We start from the raw sequence: 20,180 nt of genomic DNA on the forward strand, positions 1-20,180 counted from the left end.
TACATAGTTACAATTTTATTACGTTTTAGATATAAATGTGGTAGGTTACATAGTCAAATGTGTTGCCCTGTATTGCAGTCACAGTGGGTTAACTACATTGTTCAGGCCCTCAATAAATATAGATGCACTGTATGACAGATACATGCATTAATAGTGGCTGTATAAATATGTAAAGGTACTTTAAAGCACATGCAGTACACGTGGTAGCTAAAACAAATCATTTATGTATATTTAAGGAGGACTCATGCGTCGCTCCTCCAACCACAGATGGCGCTATAACAGAAGAAAGCAGCCTCTCCTTACCTCTAAGCCCCTCTTTTCTGCTCTCCTCGGTCTCTACGGGAAACAGGGGAGGAACTTTGACCGGTGGTCCAGTTTACAGTTAGCACCCTGCTAGCTGTTTTCTGCATAATTTTCCTCTATTTTTTGTGGATTTCATATGCAGAGAGATGTGGTTTATTTATTTACTCAGCTGGCTGTCGTTGGTGATCCAGATATCCTTCGTCACTCTAGCTATAGGTGAGTACATGTTTGATTAGCCTGCAAGTGCTAACGGAGCTGCTAGCTGCTGTTTAAATGCTAATGCTAGCGGGCTGTGTTTTAGCGTCATTATTCTCTGAAAATGCTGTTTCATCAGCAATTCTATTGTTGTGTTTAGAATTAAAAGCAGATTTATTCAACTGCCACACCTGTAAGATGAAATTAAAATGTGATTTCGCTTTTAAAATACGCATTAAATTACCATAGCTAGTTAGCTAGCCCAGCTAAAGGAGTTCTCTGCGACGAATATGATTTATTATTTCTACGAAGTAACGAAACCAGACTGTTTAAGCAAAAAAATATGAATCATTGTTTACTATTTAACTGCTCTATCTTTATATTTAATCACATTTGTTTCTGGAAACTATGACGCTTTCCTGCAGCTGGTGTGTGTGCTAACATTAAGCTAGCGTTTTCTGTTTATTTAATCGCTTTTGGGGTTGTCGAGCCGCGCTTATTGATTAGTCGACGATTAATCAAAACTGCGTCATTGTGGTTAAAAGGTCTGGAATGCTATTAGAGAACTTTGGCATTTTTAGACACCAGTTTTTGTTGCACAAACTACTTAAAATGTGTGTCGTTTCCCCGAGGCATCTCAGTTCGTTTAAATTAGATTATATGCAGCGGTTTATCCGACTGTTAATCCGGTTATGCTGAGCTTCACGAGTTGAATTTGTTCCAAAATGTCAGAGAAGAGTTGACGCTGAGTCAGGCCGTCCACGTTGACTTGCAGTTACCTGGCCACGTAACACCTGCCGCAGCTGCCAGGTGTGGCTGCTGCCTGCAGAGATCTGTGAGTGTTACTCTACAGCTTTAAGGCCTTACTCTGTCTGCAGCAACACAGGTGCTTCGGTGCGCTTACTTTGTAATAACGAGGATCTAATTTATGACAAATGGACTGGGGGGGACTGCACTTTTTGGTTATCTTGTAATAATTCATTGACATAGTTAGCTAATGGCGCTCAGTGACTGACAAAACTTTACACTGACCTGTAGTTCCAGGCTGTTAGTATGTCTTTGGTGGAGTCTTTCTTCTCTTGCCAGCTGTGTGGATTTTTGTCAGTGACCCATTTGCATTTATATACTAATTAACTCTAGCCAATACCGGTATTTAACTGTAGTCCAGACCTAAAATCTCAGCCCTTAAAAACACAATTTAAAGTTTGAGGATGTAAAAGATAACACATTTAAGTCTTTAAAACCCATTTTAAAGTGTAAGGAATTATGATGAATAAAGAAAAAAAGACTTCAGCTGATATGGGTCTGCTGGTCTAGCCTAAGACTCCTCTTATTAGTACAGCCAATATTTACAGCTGATATAGGCAGTTTTTTTTTACATCTAATATATCTGTGTTAAATTTCAGTTAATTTTTAAATATCTGCCGGTGCTGTTATGCTGTTGATATTGTGCATCCCTTATTTAAAAAGCTCAAATGTGCTGTGTCCCCCTAGTGCTGCTGAAAAATACCCCCACAGCATGATGCTGCCACCACCGTCCTTCACTGTTGGGATGGTATTGGGCAGGTGCCTAGTTTCCTCCAGACATGGCATTCAGAATTGAGGCCAAACAGTTCAATCTTGGTTTCATCAGACTGGAGAATCTTGTTTCTCACGGTCTGAGAGTCCTTCAGGTGCTTTCTTGCACTGAGGAGAAGCTTCCATCTAGTCACTCTGTCAAAAAGCCCAGATGGGTGGAGGGCTGCAGTGATGGTTGTCCTTCTGTAACTTTTATGTCCCATCTCAACACAGGCTTTCTGGAGCTCAATCAGAGTGACGATCAGGTTCTTGGTCACCTCTCTTACTAAGACTTTTCTCCCTGATTGCTCAGTTTGGCTGGGTGACCAGCTCTAGGAAGAGTACTGGTTATGCATCAGGTTGCAGCATAACAGAATTGAGAGAGTGAATGGGTCTGAATACCTTCTGAATGCACTGCATGTACATTAATAACACAGCTCACTTGTCTTGTCAAATTTTTGTGCATTTCTGAATAGTAGCTGTGTTAAACACTTGATTCTTGTGAATTACGGCATTCAGAGGCTTTGAATACATTATCCTTTACATAAAATGATAGTACACTATTACCCGAAATGGTTAATTCCTGGACTGTAGAAAAATCCAGATAAAGCCCGTGTGATGTCAGCCATTTGGTTATTGAAGGGAGCTTTCCAAGCTGATCTGCAGCAGCGGCTATATTTAAAACACTGCCACGACTTTAGCTCAGCTCAATAACCGCCGAAGAACTGGACAAGTGGGCGCTTAAGGAGCTGTAGGTTTATGCACTTCCCCATTGGCTTTATTTTTCAACCGTGGATTGCTTTTTTGGGTTTACCAGGAGCCGAAAGGAGTTGCTATAACCTTGCATTTTTATTGCTTCTTAATGATACCTCTGAAATTCAGAAATAATGTTGAGAAGGACATTTATACATTTAGAATCAGAACCCCCCTGCCAAGCATGCTGCGTCAGATGTTTGCTGCTGTTTATAAGCTGCTTTGTAACTCTCCAACAGTAAATACTGTGATAAAAAAGCTAGGTTAAACAGCATGTGTAATCTGTGAGTGTCAATAGACTTATTTTTTAATTCAGTATTGTCCCATTTGATATCAAAAACACTAAACAAAAGGAGTGAAAATATGTAAAACACTGTTGTAGAGTGGCTGCATACTTCTTTTGTAATCCTTTGGCCTTATTTTAACATTATCACATTCTTTCAAACTCTTTTCTTTTATTTATCTTTTTCATTGAAATCAAACAAGCAGCAGTATTTCCCAGAAAGGCTGAAATTCTTCTAAACATTGTATTTATTGTGCTGAGCTGTCCAGTGCTGACAGCAGGACCACAGTTTGGGTCTTTTTTTTGTTGTTAGCAGAGGTCAAAGGAGCAAACCAATCTGCTGCCACCATTTTTCTCTCTCTTTATTCTGACTCTATCTTTTATGAAGTCCAGATTGCTTTTGCGTGATGAAGCTCTCAGACTTTCTTGGAGCCTCTGCTCTGTTAGCCTTCACCTTTTCAGCTCTCGCATTACATGCTTCGACTTGTTTGAGTTTTTCAGGCTATTTCAGCCTTCATTTCTTATGAGCTCAATAACTGTGGGTCATGTCGGTTTTACAGATGTCCTTTAATAACTTTAACAGATATTATTTGGCTTGTCTCTTTTTGCTTCAACTTGGCTGTTGACAGGGGCATGCTATTGGATTTGATGCCTTTTGGGTAGAAACTGAAATTTGTCTTATGCACCAAAAAATGGAAACTGTAAAGGAGACGGTTTTTTGGGACTGACTTGACATGTTTATTTTATTTCTTCATGGATCTGTTTCTCTTTTTTTTTTCAAGTTTTTAGGACAAGACATTTGTTGAAAAGCATGTTTAAATCTCAGATAAAAATGTCTAGCAACACACTGTAATGGCATGAAACCCAAGGCATGCGAGAATATCAGCTGGATCCCATTGTTTCCTATTTCAGTGTCCTAGCAGCCTGCAAGTGATGCAGAAATGTGCATCATTTGTACCCCAACAAAATCCATATTCTACTTTCCTTTCTAGACATGGTAAAGAAATAAGAAAATGGGAAGATCAACAAAACACTCACAGTGTCGTACCGGAGGACATTCCTTCACTTATCTCACTCAGCAGTGATCGTTAGCTTGCTGTACAAAGTGGAGATAGTGGTGCATTAAAAATGCCTGACTCTATTATTGCTTTGACTTGTTTTTTAACACATAGACAACACTTTCAGCCTGTTCTTGCTCGCCATTTGACATCTTGCTGTCTATTTCTGTTAGAACTCACTTAAAATGATCAGTTTGAATGATTATTTTGGCTAAAGAGGTTCAAATAGTATTTTTGCTTTTGGATCTAAGCTTGAGAACTGCCCAAGACCTGGTTGGAGTTCTGGTTTCATACCAGCACAATAGCCTGAAAACATGAGAGCTCTCTACTTCTTAACGTGTATCAATGTCATATGATTACCAGTTTTGTTGACTAAGGATCCTTTATTTTGAAACTGCAGTTGATAGAGCAGAAAATTGGGAAAGAGAGTGGGGGACAACTCAAAAGAAAAGGATGTAGCTGCCAGTTGAAGGTGAACCCAGGCCGCCCACTGTAGAGCTGTTGTCTTTGTATATGAGGTTGCAACCAACCAAGAGGCCAGCACCCCCTATTTACAGTTTTAAATATCCCAGTTCTTTTGATTTGGAACACCCTCCATGGATAATTTGTCCCAGACGTGAACTTGTGAGCTACACTGAATCCTCAGGAAGTCCTTACCTAGAAGCATGCTCAATTAATGTCAATAGCAGCTTAGCTCACTCCCCCTTGGATCAAAGAGCATTAAAGAAACACATTACACACACTAGAGGGGCTCTGACCTTAAAGTCCACCTTAAACCAGCACTGCAGCGATGCTGTTTGTTACAGTCACACTGAAATACCCAGAAACCTGGCCTTCATTGCTACTCAAAATATAGAAGTTGACAGCAACATCCCTAAAACATTCAAGGGAGCCGCAAGCTAGCTACTGTTGTGAAGTGATTTTAAAACAGTGCACACATAGGGCATAACCTATGCCACTGATAGTGTAGAAGAGTGAAATCTGACAGACAACAGCTCAGTGTGTGCCCAGTTGTCAGTATGTTTCACTAAAAAGGGGCGTAAGACCTGAATATGCATTTAAATGCAAATATTCTAATAACAATGTTCCCCTTTTCTCCAAGCTGCTGGCCTGTACTACTTGGCAGAACTAATAGAAGAATACACAGTAGCCACCAGTCGAATAATCAAGTACATGATACTGGTGAGTACACAAAGATGTTTTTCTATCTTGTCCCTTCCTCCTGCAGTAAAGCGTGTAGTTAAAGACCCCACTGATTTCCCTGTGAATGTGTCAGTTCTCCACAGGTGTGCTGGCAGGTCTGTATGTGTTTGAAGGCTTCCCTGTGTTTATGGTGGGAGTCGGCCTCTTCACCAACCTGGTGTACTTCGGCCTCCTGCAGACGTTTCCCTACATTCTGCTCAGCTCCCCAAACTTCATCCTCTCCTGTGGTGAGTTTCACAGGCATTAGCAATATTTGGATTGACACGTAAAACCATCTAGTGCGGTAGTATGAAGTCTAATCATTGCAAATCTGTTACATTTTCTCCAGTGTTAGTGGTGGTGAACCATTATATGGCCTTCCAGTACTTTGCACAAGAGTATTATCCATTCTCAGAGGTAATGACTTCCTTGTTTTGATGTTATGCTTTATTTTACATCAGAATTTTTGAACATTTTTGTCTATTAGAATTCCATTTTCCTAAAACTTGTCTTGCATTTGTTCCTGACTGACATAAAGGTGTTGGCATACTTCACCATCTGCCTGTGGGTGATCCCCTTCGCCTTCTTTGTGTCGCTGTCAGCAGGAGAAAACGTGCTACCATCCACCATGCAACAAGGAGGTGAGCTCTTAAAAAATTTAGCCGTTTAACCACATGCATCCCTAGTCTAGTTCATGACAAATAAACAAGTTTCCACTCAATTTGTGATGTCAATTTAACTTTATGCCTCACGTTTACGTATCATAGCCATGGCTTTGTTGCCACTTAACTTCCTCCTTCAGTCAGCTGGCCACAGTTTTGTGCTCTTGTTGTAATTAAATCAAAGGTGTACTGATTATAATTTGATTGGCTGATTCCTGTTTTCAGTTTTTTCTTGTCTGACCTGATGATAATGGTTTTGGATTCTACCGATTTTTTTATTGGCATGTAAAGATTGCTTTTAACCTCGTACCTTTAATGGGTTTTTATTTTTATGTTCATAATAAAACATCAACTCTTTGCACAAATGAGTAGGTGCAAAGAGTTTTTAACATGTTTTATATCCACTATAAATACTGTTATTTTTTTCTGTAAAGTGACTGAGGCTCAGTCTTCTCAATCATAAGCTTGCACGCTGAGGATTTGTCACTTAAGACGAAAATGACCAGAATATTTCATTAGAGAGCAAATTAGAGAGAGAGAGCAGAAGCACACACATTGCAGAGTGTTTGTCTGCGCATGTGCACATATGGTTCACCGCTGAGCAGGCTGACAGGATGTCTGCTTTATGAAAATGCATCGTTGATGAGGCAGTAAAATTGCGACTATGGCAGAGCACCGTGGTCTTGATTATTGATGGGAAAAACTGTTATATGTTGGGAAGGTCATTTCCTTTTTTTCCACATCAAGTGTATGTTTCTCTGTACAGAATATAACATGCATTTCTTTTCTTTTATCCTTTAGTAATAATTTCCTTATTCTTCTAGATGACGTGGTGTCCAATTACTTCACCAAGGGCAAGAGAGGAAAGAGGTCTGGCATCCTCCTCGTGTTCTCATTCCTCAAGGAGGCGGTGCTGCCCAGCCGACAGAAAATGTACTGAAGGGCTCGGACCCGGAGTGAGGCCTTGGGGTTCGGATATGTGTGAGTGCGTGAGTGTTTGTAAGTTCATGGGAAGCAGGAAGGACTGTGGAATGAAATCTGTCTGTGGATGGGACTAAAACGAAGTGGAGGCCAATATGGAAAAAGAAGAGGACGGACCAATGAACAGGACAGAGCCCCGTGCTGGACGAGTTTACACCGGCCATGTTTGTCTGTCTGTGTGCGTACTGACTGCCAACTACATCTACTAGAGTTCTCACTGACGGGATCTTCTCTGTAGCGTAATGCTTTCTTATCGTCACGTTGGACTTCTCCATTTTTTAAGCTTTGGTATGAAAATAAGTGTGCTGGGTCTGAAAATAACCAACAACACATGTAAACTTTCACTGTGGCAGATAAATCATCATCAGTTGTTTTCTTAAGATACATCTGCTGTCTAACACTTGTACTTTTTATACACAGAAGCAGCATTTAAGATGTCAACCAGTTAAAGGAGCCTTTTAAAAATGAATGAGACATAATTTAGGTAATATCTGGCTAAATCCTGATGTCAAAGCTTTGATTTTGGTGCCAAGTGATCCCAGAAAGCTGCTGGAAAATGCCAGACGGCTTATTCAGATCACCCAAAATAGAAGTAATGAATCAGCTGTGGTTTAAGATGTCTCATGCTTAGAGTACTCTTATTTGTTGCATCACATTAATAAAAAAGGCACAGACAAAGGCAGATAAAAAAAAACAATGGAAATATAATTTGGATGATTCAAAAGCAGCCACATAAATGCACTTTTTCTTCCTTTCTTTGTTCTCCTTGTCTTAAGTCAACACATCCATGTATCACCAGCGCTTTAGTCTTCAACACACGTCTTTTTTGACTTTTTTTAAAAATCGAAATATTTTTTACATGGTCCTTGACATCAAAAACAACATCAGAGTAAAAACGCACTTCAGAAGATAAAACCTGCTGCGACGACTCCCAAAAGCTCGCAGGTGTCAGGGACAAAAGCTGCTCAGAGTAGTTCAATCAAAAACAAGGCTGAAATTCTTTTTACCAATTACCAAGAGTGATTCATAGTAGGTTGGTATGCACATGACTGTAAAGTAAAATAAAAAGGTTTTGTTGAAATAACTCAGATTAAATGGTTCTTTTTTATTGGGGGTCTTCCAAGAATAATTAATCTGCTCCTTGCTTTAAAATTAAATGGGTGAATCTAACTGTTAGTGATACAGTGATTTAATACACTTTCTATCAAGAGTACAATGCCTATAAAAGTACTCACCCCTTGGATGTTTTACCCTTTTATTGATTTTAAAAATCAATCTTGGTCAATATAATTTGGTTGGTTTGGCTTTAATGTCAAAGTGAAAACAGATTTCTACAAAATAATGTAAATTAAAAATACATAAGGTAAAAAGGTGACTGCATAAATAATCGCCCCTTGAAAGTGACTGGCCTAATTCAACAGAGGGCCAGCCAATTGGTGTTAGTAGTCTCACAATAAGTGAAATGGGGATTACCTGAAAGCAGGGAATGTGTCCCAAGTGATTGCAGTATAAAGACACCTGTGTCTGGAAGATTCAGTTACTGGTTACTAGTAATACAAAAAAATCCCAAGGCACTTAACATCCTCCAGAGTTCAGCTAAATCCATCAAGAAATGGAAGGAATATGGCACATGTGTGAATCTGCCTATATCAGGCTGCCTCACAAACTGAGTGAGCGCGCCGGAGGGAGACTAGTGAGAGAGACCACCAAGACACCTATGACTACTCTGAAGGAGTTACAAGCTACAGCAGCTGAGATGGAAGAGACTCTGTATACAACAACTCTTGCCAAGGTTTTTCACCAGTCAAAGCTTTATGGGAGAATGGCAAAGAGAAAGCCACTGTTGAAGAAACTCATACTAAATCTGGACTAAAGTTCACCAAAGGCATGTGGAAGACTCCATGGTCAAGTGGAAGAAAGTTCTTTGGTCTAATGAGACCAAAATGGTGCTTTTTGGCTATCAGACAAGATGCTGTGTTTGGTGGACAACAACACATCATCCCCGCTGTGAAGCACAGTGATGGCAGCATCATGCTGTGGGGATGCTTCTCAGCAGCAGGCCCGGGAAGGCTTGAAAAGGAAGAGGGTAAAATAACCACAGCAAAATATGGGAAAATCCTGGAGGACAATCTTAATCAGTCTGCATTACTTTGTAGAAATCTTTTTTTTCTAACTTTGGCATTAAAGAGGATTTTGGGTAATTATTTTCTAAAAATAAGCACACATTATAATGACCATTATAGATTTATAAAAACAAAAAGGTAAAACATCCAAGGGGGTGAATACTTTTTAAGCACTGTATGACTGCAGTATTATCAAGCAATTTCGTTCGGTCTAGTGTGAGTTGGTCACAGTGCGTAGACCTGGTTGTAGCTAGCTTGACCTTCAACCCTCACTGGTGGACTAAGTGCTTCAGTAAGAGACAAAAACCTCAACACACTCCTTTCACTGTCGGGCCACAGCTCACAGTACCACACATGCTGTTGACAAGCTCTCACCTGGATCCCGAGTCAGTTCCCTGGGGGGATCAGTGGAAGTGTAGGGGTACAGGTGTGACAGGTGACCCAGTTCAATGTGGTTTCTCACCCTTCAGTCACCTCTGTCATTCAACCCTGCATTCAGAGCAGGTGACATTTGAAATTCTGTCAGAGTGTTGGCAGGAGGTTTTGTTAGGGAACATCTGCTTTCATGCCTGTTAGAAGATCCCTTTTGATTGCACATAGAAGTCTTCCTATGCAGAAAACTGGTGCTAGCAAACAATGTTAGATTAAGTCAGCTAGTAAAATTTTGACAGCCAGTGTTTTCAAGGCTTTTATTTACTCTGGTCAATGAAATGCCTTTATTTTGGACAGGCATCAATTCTAGGCAAGCCTTTATTTTAAATAAAACTTATATCAAAGAAGGGATGGTTTAACATGAGTACATTGAGGATGTTATTCCACAAAGTACAGGAGCAACAAAAAAATTTGAACATTACGTAAAGGTTTATGGCTTACAGTTCATGGAGATAAAAACCACTATCTCAAAATGTTATAATATTATGGAAAAGTCCAATTTGCAAAGGTTTCCTGAGCCTTTATTCTCTCACTCTGGTTCTGTACACACTACTAAAATCATGTGGAAGACTGCTGACTTGACTATTATCCAGTGAACAATCGCTGATGCCATTCACAAGTAGGGTAAGCCACAGAGGGTCACTGCTGTAAGGGCAGGCTATTCTCAGAGGCTGTATCAAAGCTTGTTCATGGAGAGTGTGTTTAAGGAAAGGTGCTCAAGCAACAGCGATGAGTGCAGCCTTCAGAGGACTGTCAAAGCAGATCAAGAACTCTTCTTCACAAGGGGTCAACTAAGACTCAAGTTCATATCAACACAAATCAATTATTTAAATGTGCAAATATTTGGTGTATTAGCCTTCAGCAGCCTCAGAAATGTCCAATTGTGGTAACCAGGAAAAATCTATTTATTTACCCTATTGGAAAAAATACAAATGGCACCATCTGGTGAAAATAGAACAAAAATGTAGGGTCTTGACTCTAAATTGAAAGCCAAAAACAACAGAGGACATGATTTTATACTTTAACGGTAATAGGGTTAAAAAATATACGTATGTTATAATGGAGGTTAATGAGGACATTTTTGTCCTTAACATACTGTGAGTTGTATGATTACACAAAGTACTTTAGGCATATTTTAATGAATAATTTAAAATTTTCAAAATTTGGGGAAAAATGCACCCCTCCACCAAATTGCATGCCACAGTTCATAAAATTGGAAAAGTAATTCAAAATTGAAAAGGACAAAAATATCCCTAGTAAATCCTGAGGGTAAAGCAGAAGAATGTGTTAAATTGGAGGAGTAAAGTCTTATTTATCTCTTTAAATACTTGTAAAACTGCCAAATAAAACTGCAATTATAACTCAGGTTGAGGCGTTGTACTGAACATCAGCACTGCTGTCATTGCCTTTGATGCTGGGCCTCCAACCAATCACAGCAGTGCAGACTTTCAGTTTCCTCTTGAGTGATATAGCTTAAAGAAAATCTCTACATGGCTTCCTGTTCTTTACCATCTCAAACTGACTTGTATATAAAAAAATACCTGAAACTGTTAATACCAGATGAGTTTTAATGCATGTCTTCAGCATCCTAGTATTATAGGTTACAAATATCATAGTTGACTGTAATCAAGAAAAGGGTGCCAGCATCAGTAGTGTCCAAATTCCAGCACCTCTACCAGATGCATGACCACCTCCGTCCAGAGGGAGGTGCTCTCCTCCTGGGGGTATCCTCTTTGCTGGACCTCCATGATGTCCTGAGGCTCAAAGTGCCTCAGGGAGTCGATCCTGGAGGGGTAGGCTCTGGGGAATAACACCCTCTCCAGGACATCCAAAGGCAGGTCAGGGGCAGAGCGAGGTGTGCTGTCCCACTCTGTCTTGTACTGAGACGGTTTCTTGCTGCTGTCCCTCCACAGTGTGACAGAGCCCCGGAGGTCTGGCTCTTCTCTGGGGGCTCTCTCCGACCCGAGGACAGTGTAGACAGACCATGGCCTGGACGAGGAGGCTGGAGGTTTCTTAAGCCTTTCCTTGTGGTTCTCTGGTGGTTCCTTGGTGGTTTTTACATTAGAGCTGTCTTGATCTGAACAGAGGCACTTGGTGTGGAATTTACTCAGCTGGACTCTGGGGGAGAAATCCTTAAGGGGAGGAAACCCTTTCTTTTTGGCCCACTCTGCAATCTTCTCATTGGTAAGTGTCTGAAAATGGACACAGATACGTGTGAGAAGACTATCTTAAAGCTCCTGTGAGGAACTTCCTTTTATGTTGATTTTGGCACCCCCTGTGGTCAAAGCAGTACCTCTCATTTCTTGTTGTTACTGATGTAATAATGTATATTTAGCATTTTCCTTTTGACAGTCAAATTTATCACACATTTTGAATCTTTAATTTAAGTTTTTATATAGTATATTTATTTTAAATCTAAGGGCTAGGACTACAGGCCAAGAGCTACATAGCCCTTGAAACAAAGATTTTTCAGGACCACACTTGAAACTGAGGGGTATGATGAATTGCCCACCACTGCGATTACTTGTGAAATGGCACAACAGACTGCGATGGAGGCACGTAAAAATACGGATTTGGCCATTTTTAAATAATCAAATAACAAATGACGTGTTTTCTCATATATTCCTTCATGATGCAAGCTCACCTTTTTATTGAGATCATTCAGTTTCACCATGTCCACCAGATCCCTGTATAAAGCTTGAACTAACATCCTCTCCCTCAGTTCTTTGTCCTTGTCTCTCTGCCATATAAAGCTTCTCAGATACCTACACCAAAAACACAAGGAAGTCGATACAAAAAGGATTTTTTGTGGAGAAGAGTTCATTGTGGTATAAGCTGTTTATTCAGCTTTTTACCTTGCAACCTTCCTGTGGCAGAAGATTCGGGCAAAATCCAGAGGAGTAAGTCCCATGCTGTCCTGAGCCAGAACATCTGCTCCAGCTTGCAGGAGGATTTTTACACAGTCCAGGAGGCCCTCAGAGGAAGCCAGGTGCAGCGGGGTCACCCCTGAATTTGTGGTGCTGGTTACAAGAGTAAAAAAAAGACATTAAAAACAATGTTCTCTCAGCTGTATTCCCATTTTCTTCATTACTTATATCATCATAATCATCATCAGTGCCATCATTATCTCTCGCTGCAGCAGCTTTAAACTTTCATCATCATCTCATAGCAATTATAATTTCACTTTCACACTTCTTAGGTTTTACGAGATTTTGTATGAGCCCACAACAGCTGGATGCCACTGGATCCAGCTGACAGAATTCATAAAAATCACCCGTAATGAGGCAAAAAGCTGCGTAAACTCAAAAGATGCTCCAAGCTACAATTCTAAAACTATGACGCCTACACATGGACATCAGCCCCGTGCTCCAGGAGGTGTCTGACGCACGAGGAGGTGTTTGGGGAGCTCAGGGAGGACAGGACCATGTGGATAGGCTGGCGACCCTGCTGATCTCTGATGCTGATCCACCCCGGCCTGGAGTCCAGCAGGAGTCGAATGGTTGCCAGCTGGCCATAAAGACAGGCCATGTGGAGGGCTGACAGACCCTGGAGGATGAAATCCAAAAGCACAAAGTGTCATTTCATCATGTGCAGTTATGAATGAGTTGTTTTTTTTTAAGTTGTCCTTTAAATAATGAGACCAGAGTTCTAACTGAGGGGAATTACATTCGGCAGTATAGCAAACAGGCCTTTCACGTAAAGGTTTGGATCTTATGGCACTTAAAACAGGAGGTACAGTTATGCATGCTTTCTCGCTAATGTTGAGTGAAACCATTATTGAAAGCCCATATTTGTCTTAATGTGCTATGATGAAGAACAGGGGCCTTGAAATGGAGTTTGTGTTGTGTTTGCAGTTCATATTTAAATCTTATTCCAACTTTTTGGAAGTGGTTGCTTTTAGATAAACAATTTCTATGTTCAAACATTTCTCTAAATCTTTGGATACTTTTTATTTCTTTGCAGACTGAAGTTTCCTTTAATGGTTTTGCATTTACATTTTTATTTTATCAACCAGATTTTACAGGCCTTCAGAATATTATTCAACAAGTTACATAAAAGCACCATTCTGTTTGATTTTGGTTTTTAACCAATTATTGCATGCTTATTTTCTTTTATTAGTGTAAAACAGGCTACTTTGGGTTTTTTGTTTCAAGTGTTTGTATAGGGCTACTTTATCCCAACAAATAATCTTTTATCTCTGGTCTTTGTGACAGAAGAGTTTGAGAAATGAACCAACATGCAGTGGGCCCTGTCTTAAGGTAAATAGGGCCTTTTGTGCCTTATTGTACCTACCTGTATGTCCACCACAGCATCGAGCTTCTCTTGGCTTCCACCTTCAGCAGCTGAGAGCACGAGCCCGTCTGAAGAAGCTTTTTGGGTGACCTGCCTACAAAATAACGCCACATATATGACCTTTAAAAGATGGCTTTTTTGATAAAACAAGGCGCAAGAGATTTACAATCTCTTGGCAAACAAATATAAGCAATGAAGCCGTGCTACCTGTTACGTAAAAGAACATTGAACATCCGTAAGTTATGTATACATCATTTCTTTAACGGTAAAAAACGGCTATTTTTCAAATAAAGCTGCTAAGCTAAGCTAGGCCTATGTTAACATATCTAGAAGTAGGCCAAAAGAGCTAAAGACAAACATGTCCACTAAACTATTTCTTATCCTATTTACCGTTTTTTACATTTCCCTCGTCGTCTTTTCCTGGATATGTTGACGGGTTCCATTGTTCTCATGGGAACAGTAACCAGGCAACAGGACGTGATTTACGGCACAAGCTGAATCTTTGGTTTCAGCGTAAATGCGCTCTATCGGTTGTTTGACTTCGAAAATGAGTTTTTTTTAACTGTTTCGTAAATGTTGGGCGTTAACAGAAATGTATATGACTGTCAACAGCATATCAATGCTACGATAAATTATAGTCGTCAGCGTCCTTTCACTCTGCGTTTCATATCATGGGCTTGTTTGTTTCTTCTTAGTTTAAAACCATATAATTACAATTTTTGTTCATAATATTAGTAATTTGATGTTTTATATGCTGTTATACCAAATTCTAGCCATTTTATCCACACTTTGATCTTCACTGGTAAACTATTTTGTTTTTATTTTGAAAGCTGAACTTCCTCTTAAAACTTCCTGCCTCTCAGTGTCAGTGTTGTAATCTAATGCAAGGTAAAAGTCAAAGATTTTCAAAAAGGCTTTATTTTTCTGGGTGCAGTTCATTGCCTTGGCTCACTGACCCAGTGGCAATTAAAAACATAATACAGTGCCTATAAAAATATTGGATGTTTTACCCTTTTATTGATTTCAAGTCAGTATTTCGGAGATGCCCCTTTGGCTGCAGTTGCAGCACTGTCTGTATGGATAGGTGTCAATTGCACATCTGGACACTGCAATTTTACTTTTGCAAATATTCTTTGCAAAACCGCTCAAGCTCTTAAACAGTCTTCTTTAAGTCAAGCTGCAAATTCACAGTGGATATGGTGTGTTTGTGATGATGTCCAGTGTTTGGTGTCTGCAAAAACATAGAGTCTTGTCTGATGGTCAAAAAAAAAAAGAAACATTTTGGTCTCATCAGACCAAGACAATTCTTCCACTTAACCATGGAGCCTACAGTGTGCCTTTTGGTGAACTATAGTAAGCTACTTCTTTTTATTTAATTGTCATTACTTAGTAGAAATTTGTTTTCACTTTGACATTAAAGAGTTTTTTTTGTTTGTTTGTTTGTTTGTTTTGTTTTGTTTTTTGTAATTCTCTTGCCAAAAAAAAGCACCAAATTATATTGACCATGATTGATTTGTAAAGTTAATAAAGGGTAAAATATATAAGGGGGTAAATACTTCTAGGCACTGTAGAAATAATGACTTGATAATCAACTTGACAATCAGCTTCCTACAGATAATCTTTCTTGCTCACATTGCTCATATACAGGCATCTGTCTGTCTGTCCTAACTTGCTAAAACCCCTCAGAGGAGCTGTAAAGGTCAAACATCCTAATGTGTAAAGAGGCCGAATGCTTGAAAAGCCATTTAAAGCATCTCTTGAATAAACCCCAAATTAAAAGGACACTTCCTTATCAAGCATATCCAGTAACATGTATTGTGTCTGAGTGTAATAGCTTGTGACAGATACTAGCAGTAGAGTAGCTGCAGGCATGCCAGAAATGGATACTTCCGCCCTCCCATGTGGAGTCCTCAGCTCTCTCCTCATACATCTCTGTGAGCTTGTATTGATGGTGCGATAGGAGTGGCAGCTCACATTAGGCTAGAGTAAAGCAGATCAATGCTGCTGATTCTGTGGAGGCCTCAGAGGGCCTGTATGGATTCTGTATGAATATGAAGTTATGTTCTCCATGTCTCTGTGGGCTGAGGGGTCGATGGACTCACTGGGCAGCAGGCCTCACTGATCACAACCATCGATCACTTGACCTCTGACTGAACTTATGGATAAACATGCAGGGATGATTACTATAGTTTGACTTTAACATGGGTTAACTGTACTCTGGACAGGTTTAAGCTGTTATTCATTAATAGGATCTATGTAAACAAAAATGCCATTTAAATAAATAAAATCCCGTATCATGCTCTGCATAGTCACTAAATTATAGTGATTGGAAGTGTGATTCTTTATAAATAAGCTTTATCAAACATTTTTAAAACATTAGGCATACATCAAAAGTGGTTTATTGTATTTTCCTTTTATAGAAAAATACAGAGAAAATGATTCAAGAAAAAAATACAGCTTAGATGTGTACCATTAAATGACAATGGAGACTTCATCAGGTACAACATAACAATGAGTGTTAGAAGTAAAGACTTATGATTAAATAAAAATGAAATTAAGTAATTGGGGAGTGAAAAAATAAATAAAACAGATAAATAAAAATTGTCACATCAAATATAAACTGACTAAACCATTTGGGGGGGGGGGCAAAGTGTTTGGGCGAATAAATGTATAAAAATTTTACTGTTCACCCCTTTTTAACAGAAAAAGCTACATACTTTTTTGCTATAAAGTTTTTTGAGTGACGATAATTTACCTACAGTCTCCATACTATACAGAGCAAACTCAAAGCCCCCCCCCCATCTCAACTTCAAAGTTCCACCCTACATTGATGGATCCAGCAGTAACAAAGGAAAGAGCCGGAATATTCTGGAGCTGATGTTCTGTAACTACTGTTGTTGTGCTGAAGTGGACACCAACTGCTGTAAAACTAAAGAAGAAACAGAAGAAGACGAACTTTCGGTTGTGTTGATGGACGGAAGAGTAGCCCAGGTAAGAATCCGCTAACGCGGTAGCTATGCTAGCATAAACGTCAAATTAAGCAGTAGAAATGCTAGCTTAGCTTGAGGTGCTAGCCTGTTGTATGACTAATAATTCTTGTCATTGTGTGGACCTGGCCTCTGTCGCTGCTCAGAATAATGAATACCAGTATGTTTGACTATTCAAAACATTTTGTGTGTTCATTTTGCTTTAAACTCAACGTCCACCGGCAAACGCCTTGACCATATTAATCAGTCTTCAACGGCTGGAGAAAAGCTCTGGACTAATGTCGCTGAACAGTGAGCAGAGAGGAAGTCTGTCGTCAAACTACAGTCAGTGTGGTGACATAATGCATCTGGTCAGTGCTAACCGTTGGTCGTATCAGTGAGCAGAGGAGACCACTCTGGTGAGTCAAAACCAAATAAGACCGCCAGAATTTTGATACTAGATTTGATACTAGTTGGACATTTTGTATATTGTAATGCAAGACAAAATATTAAAGACAAATAATGTACGACCCAAATAAAATCTTTCCTCTGAATGATCATTAAAGAGGTAGTGGGAACTGTAACATTTTTCAACTGTACACTGAGGTATCTGACTGAACTGTGATAAAACACATCAATGCTGATGATATTTCTGACATTTGACCCAAATTGATTAAAAAAGATATGCATTTTATGGCTTTTAGTTAGCTCAAACAGACATCTTTGAACAATCTTTTCTGAAAAGGCGTGGCTTATGTGACTTAGAATACCGCCATCGGTAGGTTTCTACATCACAAACTTTATTTCACATTCAGAGGCCACTCCCATCCTCTGCTGCGCCTGCGCTGCCTCGGCTCTGAGAGCTCCAGCTTTAGTAAAGCTGGTGCTGGAGCCAACAGCCCAAACAGGTAGTGCTCAGGACCACCATGATCCACCCCCACACTATAGTCTGCTTTAGGGGACTCTGGAGGAGAAAAATCCTCCACCTCTAAAGATTGCTCTGAGGCAGCAGTGCTGCTGGAGTCAGTGCTACTTTCTGGCAAGGGGATGTCACTGTCACTCCCACCTCATCTGAAAAACCCTGTCCTTTTCCCCTCCCTCCTCTCAGTACTAAACTGCCCATTATTTGTGCATTTTTTAAAAGTCTGGAGTGGGTGGAGTTAGCTCTGAGCTGGGAGTTTACTTTAACAATCTAGAAGAAGTGTATGTAGTGTATCTGCTCTCTGTATCCCTTTGTTTTTTGAATTACAGACATTTTAAAGGCATCAGTGTTTGTTCAGAGGTGTGAAACTATCCCAAGTCCACAGGTCAGGCCTTCTAGAAACACTTTTAGGGATCAAAAGACATCCCTTATTCTCTCCTCTGCCCAAAACACACCATCACTGCTGCTACTGTCACTGAAGAAACACCTCAAGTGCCACCCCTAGCACGCCCAGGTGCCCATGTGCTTAATACCAGATGTAGCTTGGGCCCTGGCTCCGTGTCTCCCTGGGTAAGTGAAAAACCGACAAATAGTGGTATTTCACCGGCGACTGAGGCCTCCCACTTATTTTACATCTCAAACTGAAGATTGCACTTAATCTCCTCTTCTGTGCTTTCAAACAGAGCTGCTACTTAGCAGCCAAGCTGTTCTCTCAGAAAAACACAGCCAGCCGTGCTGGCGATAGAACAGCGGTGTAAAGTGCTGCATTCTTTTCATGGCACCTGCAGCAGGTCTCACAAATAGGAAGAAGTAATTTCACTGTCCCAGTGTTCCTGTCTTTGATCTGCCTTTTTTTATGCAAACATAACAATGATAAGATGTAAACAACTCTTTTCATTTCTCAATTTCTTTCTGAATAATGTAAAAGGAAAGTGGAAAACAAATTATAAGAAATAGAAAATAAACTAAAGATGGGAAACAAAAGACAACAACAAGAAAAAAAAACTGTTTCTTGATTCTCATTTTAATACCAAAATGCTTGAAAGTGCAAAGGGCTCATTTTTACATGTTTTATTTCCCATCTAAACACTAACTGGGAAATAGATTGTTGCTTGATTTTGAATTTTTCTTTTCAAAATCAGTGTTTGGCTTAAAATTACCCAGCAGTTATATTAAAAAGTTGAGGTCATTAAGATAAAGATATTATAGTGCTTTAAGGGCCATAACCCTGTCATCATGATATAACTGTTCGATACCCTAGCTTACATTCATTAGCATAAAACTCAGCCCTTAACTTTTTTCTTTTGGTATTATAATTTCTTTATTCCTACCTTCCTCTGTCATACTTAATCTTTTTGTTCCCCTTGTAGCCATCAAGGTCCAGTAGGCGGTCAAGGACAGGGTGTGGACCCCTGGCTTTCTGCTCCAAGTGCCAACCCCCAAGAGCTTTCGCCTTCATTGCAACTGCAGCTACTTTGGTGACGTGTGTGTGCTTACAGAGTGAGTAAACCATGTGTGTGTGTGTATATAAATGTGCATGCTAATGTGTATATAGTGTTTGTGTGTATATGGACTGAAAGAAAGAATAGCACATCCCCACAGAGGCCTCAGCCGCTTCCTCTGACCTCGGTCACATGTCATGACGGTTGTATGGAGCCTTCGCGGTAGAGCTCTTTCATGTTTGACTTTCAGCACAAGTCCCTGGACATTAACCCTCGACGTGACCTCTTTCCTCTGACATATGAGGGGGTGTGTTGTTTTAATGTACGTGTGCTGTCAAATTCAACCTGCATGCTCCTTTAAAGCTTTCTTCCATATGACAAAGCTTGCTCATTTTGCAAGAATTGTGGATAAAAGTAACATTCCTATCACTCCTTTGACCTTAAATTCAAGTATTTCCTTCTAAATTTCTCTCTTTTACCCTGAAATGATCACTGGATTCAAAAACACAATGAACCCCAAGTGTGCTAGTGTGTATGAACGTGCAGTGAGCGTGCATGCATGCATTAGCTTCTCTACATCCAGTTGGTGCAGAGCAGATTAGCAGCGGGCCGATCAGAGCTGTCTAAACCTGCTTAGGGCAAGGATGAAAATGAGATCATGTCCCAGCAGCCTCCCAGCGAGAGCTCCCATTGGTCTGTTAGATTGTCCAATGGCATTGCATCATGCTTTCATTGGTGGAGGGAGGGGAGCTCAGTTTGGTGAGTGACACCTGACCTATCTGTTCAGCTCTCACATCAGAAACACAGTCTTGCTTTTTTCTACAAACCTCAGGTTTGTATCAAATCATATCCTTCAATTCTTCATATTTTTAGAAGGTAGGGGCTTTTAAGTATTTATTGATGTGTGATAAACTGTAAAAATGTGAAATATACTCTCAAAACTATTTCCAGTCAGAACACACAGTAAAACAAGTTTTGAGCCCAGTGTAACAAGGATGTAAAGACGTAAATTCTACTTATATCAGGGG

General features: G+C 39.9%; 2 protein-coding genes across 3 annotated transcripts; one reads left to right on the forward strand and one right to left on the reverse strand.

Annotated features, from left to right (window-relative positions):
• Positions 1-331: 331 nt before the first annotated feature.
• Positions 332-8,058, forward strand: tex261 (testis expressed 261). Its single transcript, XM_041780145.1, has 6 exons — positions 332-519; positions 5,252-5,331; positions 5,426-5,579; positions 5,681-5,748; positions 5,870-5,972; positions 6,818-8,058. Exons 1-6 carry the CDS (start codon positions 450-452, stop codon positions 6,931-6,933), a joined length of 591 nt encoding a protein of 196 aa, XP_041636079.1. The 5' UTR covers positions 332-449; the 3' UTR covers positions 6,934-8,058.
• Positions 8,059-11,139: 3,081 nt separating this feature from the next.
• Positions 11,140-14,270, reverse strand: ankrd53 (ankyrin repeat domain 53). Of its 2 annotated transcripts, none has more exons than XM_041780049.1 (6): positions 14,213-14,270; positions 13,823-13,916; positions 12,876-13,075; positions 12,385-12,549; positions 12,174-12,294; positions 11,140-11,721 (listed from the first exon to the last, which is right to left on the reverse strand). In XM_041780049.1, exons 1-6 carry the CDS (start codon positions 14,263-14,265, stop codon positions 11,176-11,178), a joined length of 1,179 nt encoding a protein of 392 aa, XP_041635983.1. In that variant the 5' UTR covers positions 14,266-14,270; the 3' UTR covers positions 11,140-11,175. The 2 variants fall into 2 exon arrangements, with proteins under 2 accessions (XP_041635983.1, XP_041635984.1); XM_041780050.1 differs by lacking the exon at positions 14,213-14,270 and adding an exon at positions 14,030-14,073.
• Between the last annotated feature and the right edge of the window lie 5,910 nt (positions 14,271-20,180).

Source organism: Cheilinus undulatus, linkage group 22 (assembly GCF_018320785.1).
Source record: "Cheilinus undulatus linkage group 22, ASM1832078v1, whole genome shotgun sequence".
Lineage (NCBI taxonomy): Eukaryota > Metazoa > Chordata > Actinopteri > Labriformes > Labridae > Cheilinus > Cheilinus undulatus.

What these genes read in the sequence shown, in the direction of transcription:
- tex261 (XM_041780145.1), top strand. Translation starts at nt 450, where the DNA reads ATGTGGTTTATTTATTTACTCAGCTGGCTGTCGTTGGTGATCCAGATA. An exon ending in CTTCGTCACTCTAGCTATAG is followed by an intron (nt 520 to 5,251) that starts GTGAGTACATGT and finishes CTTTTCTCCAAG; the next exon opens with CTGCTGGCCTGTACTACTTG. An exon ending in AAACTTCATCCTCTCCTGTG is followed by an intron (nt 5,580 to 5,680) that starts GTGAGTTTCACA and finishes CATTTTCTCCAG; the next exon opens with TGTTAGTGGTGGTGAACCAT.
- ankrd53 (XM_041780049.1), bottom strand. Translation starts at nt 14,265, where the DNA reads ATGGAACCCGTCAACATATCCAGGAAAAGACGACGAGGGAAATGTAAA. An exon ending in CGAGGGAAATGTAAAAAACG is followed by an intron (nt 13,917 to 14,212) that starts GTAAATAGGATA and finishes GTTATTTTGTAG; the next exon opens with GCAGGTCACCCAAAAAGCTT. An exon ending in CACGGGGCTGATGTCCATGT is followed by an intron (nt 12,550 to 12,875) that starts GTAGGCGTCATA and finishes TCTTGTAACCAG; the next exon opens with CACCACAAATTCAGGGGTGA.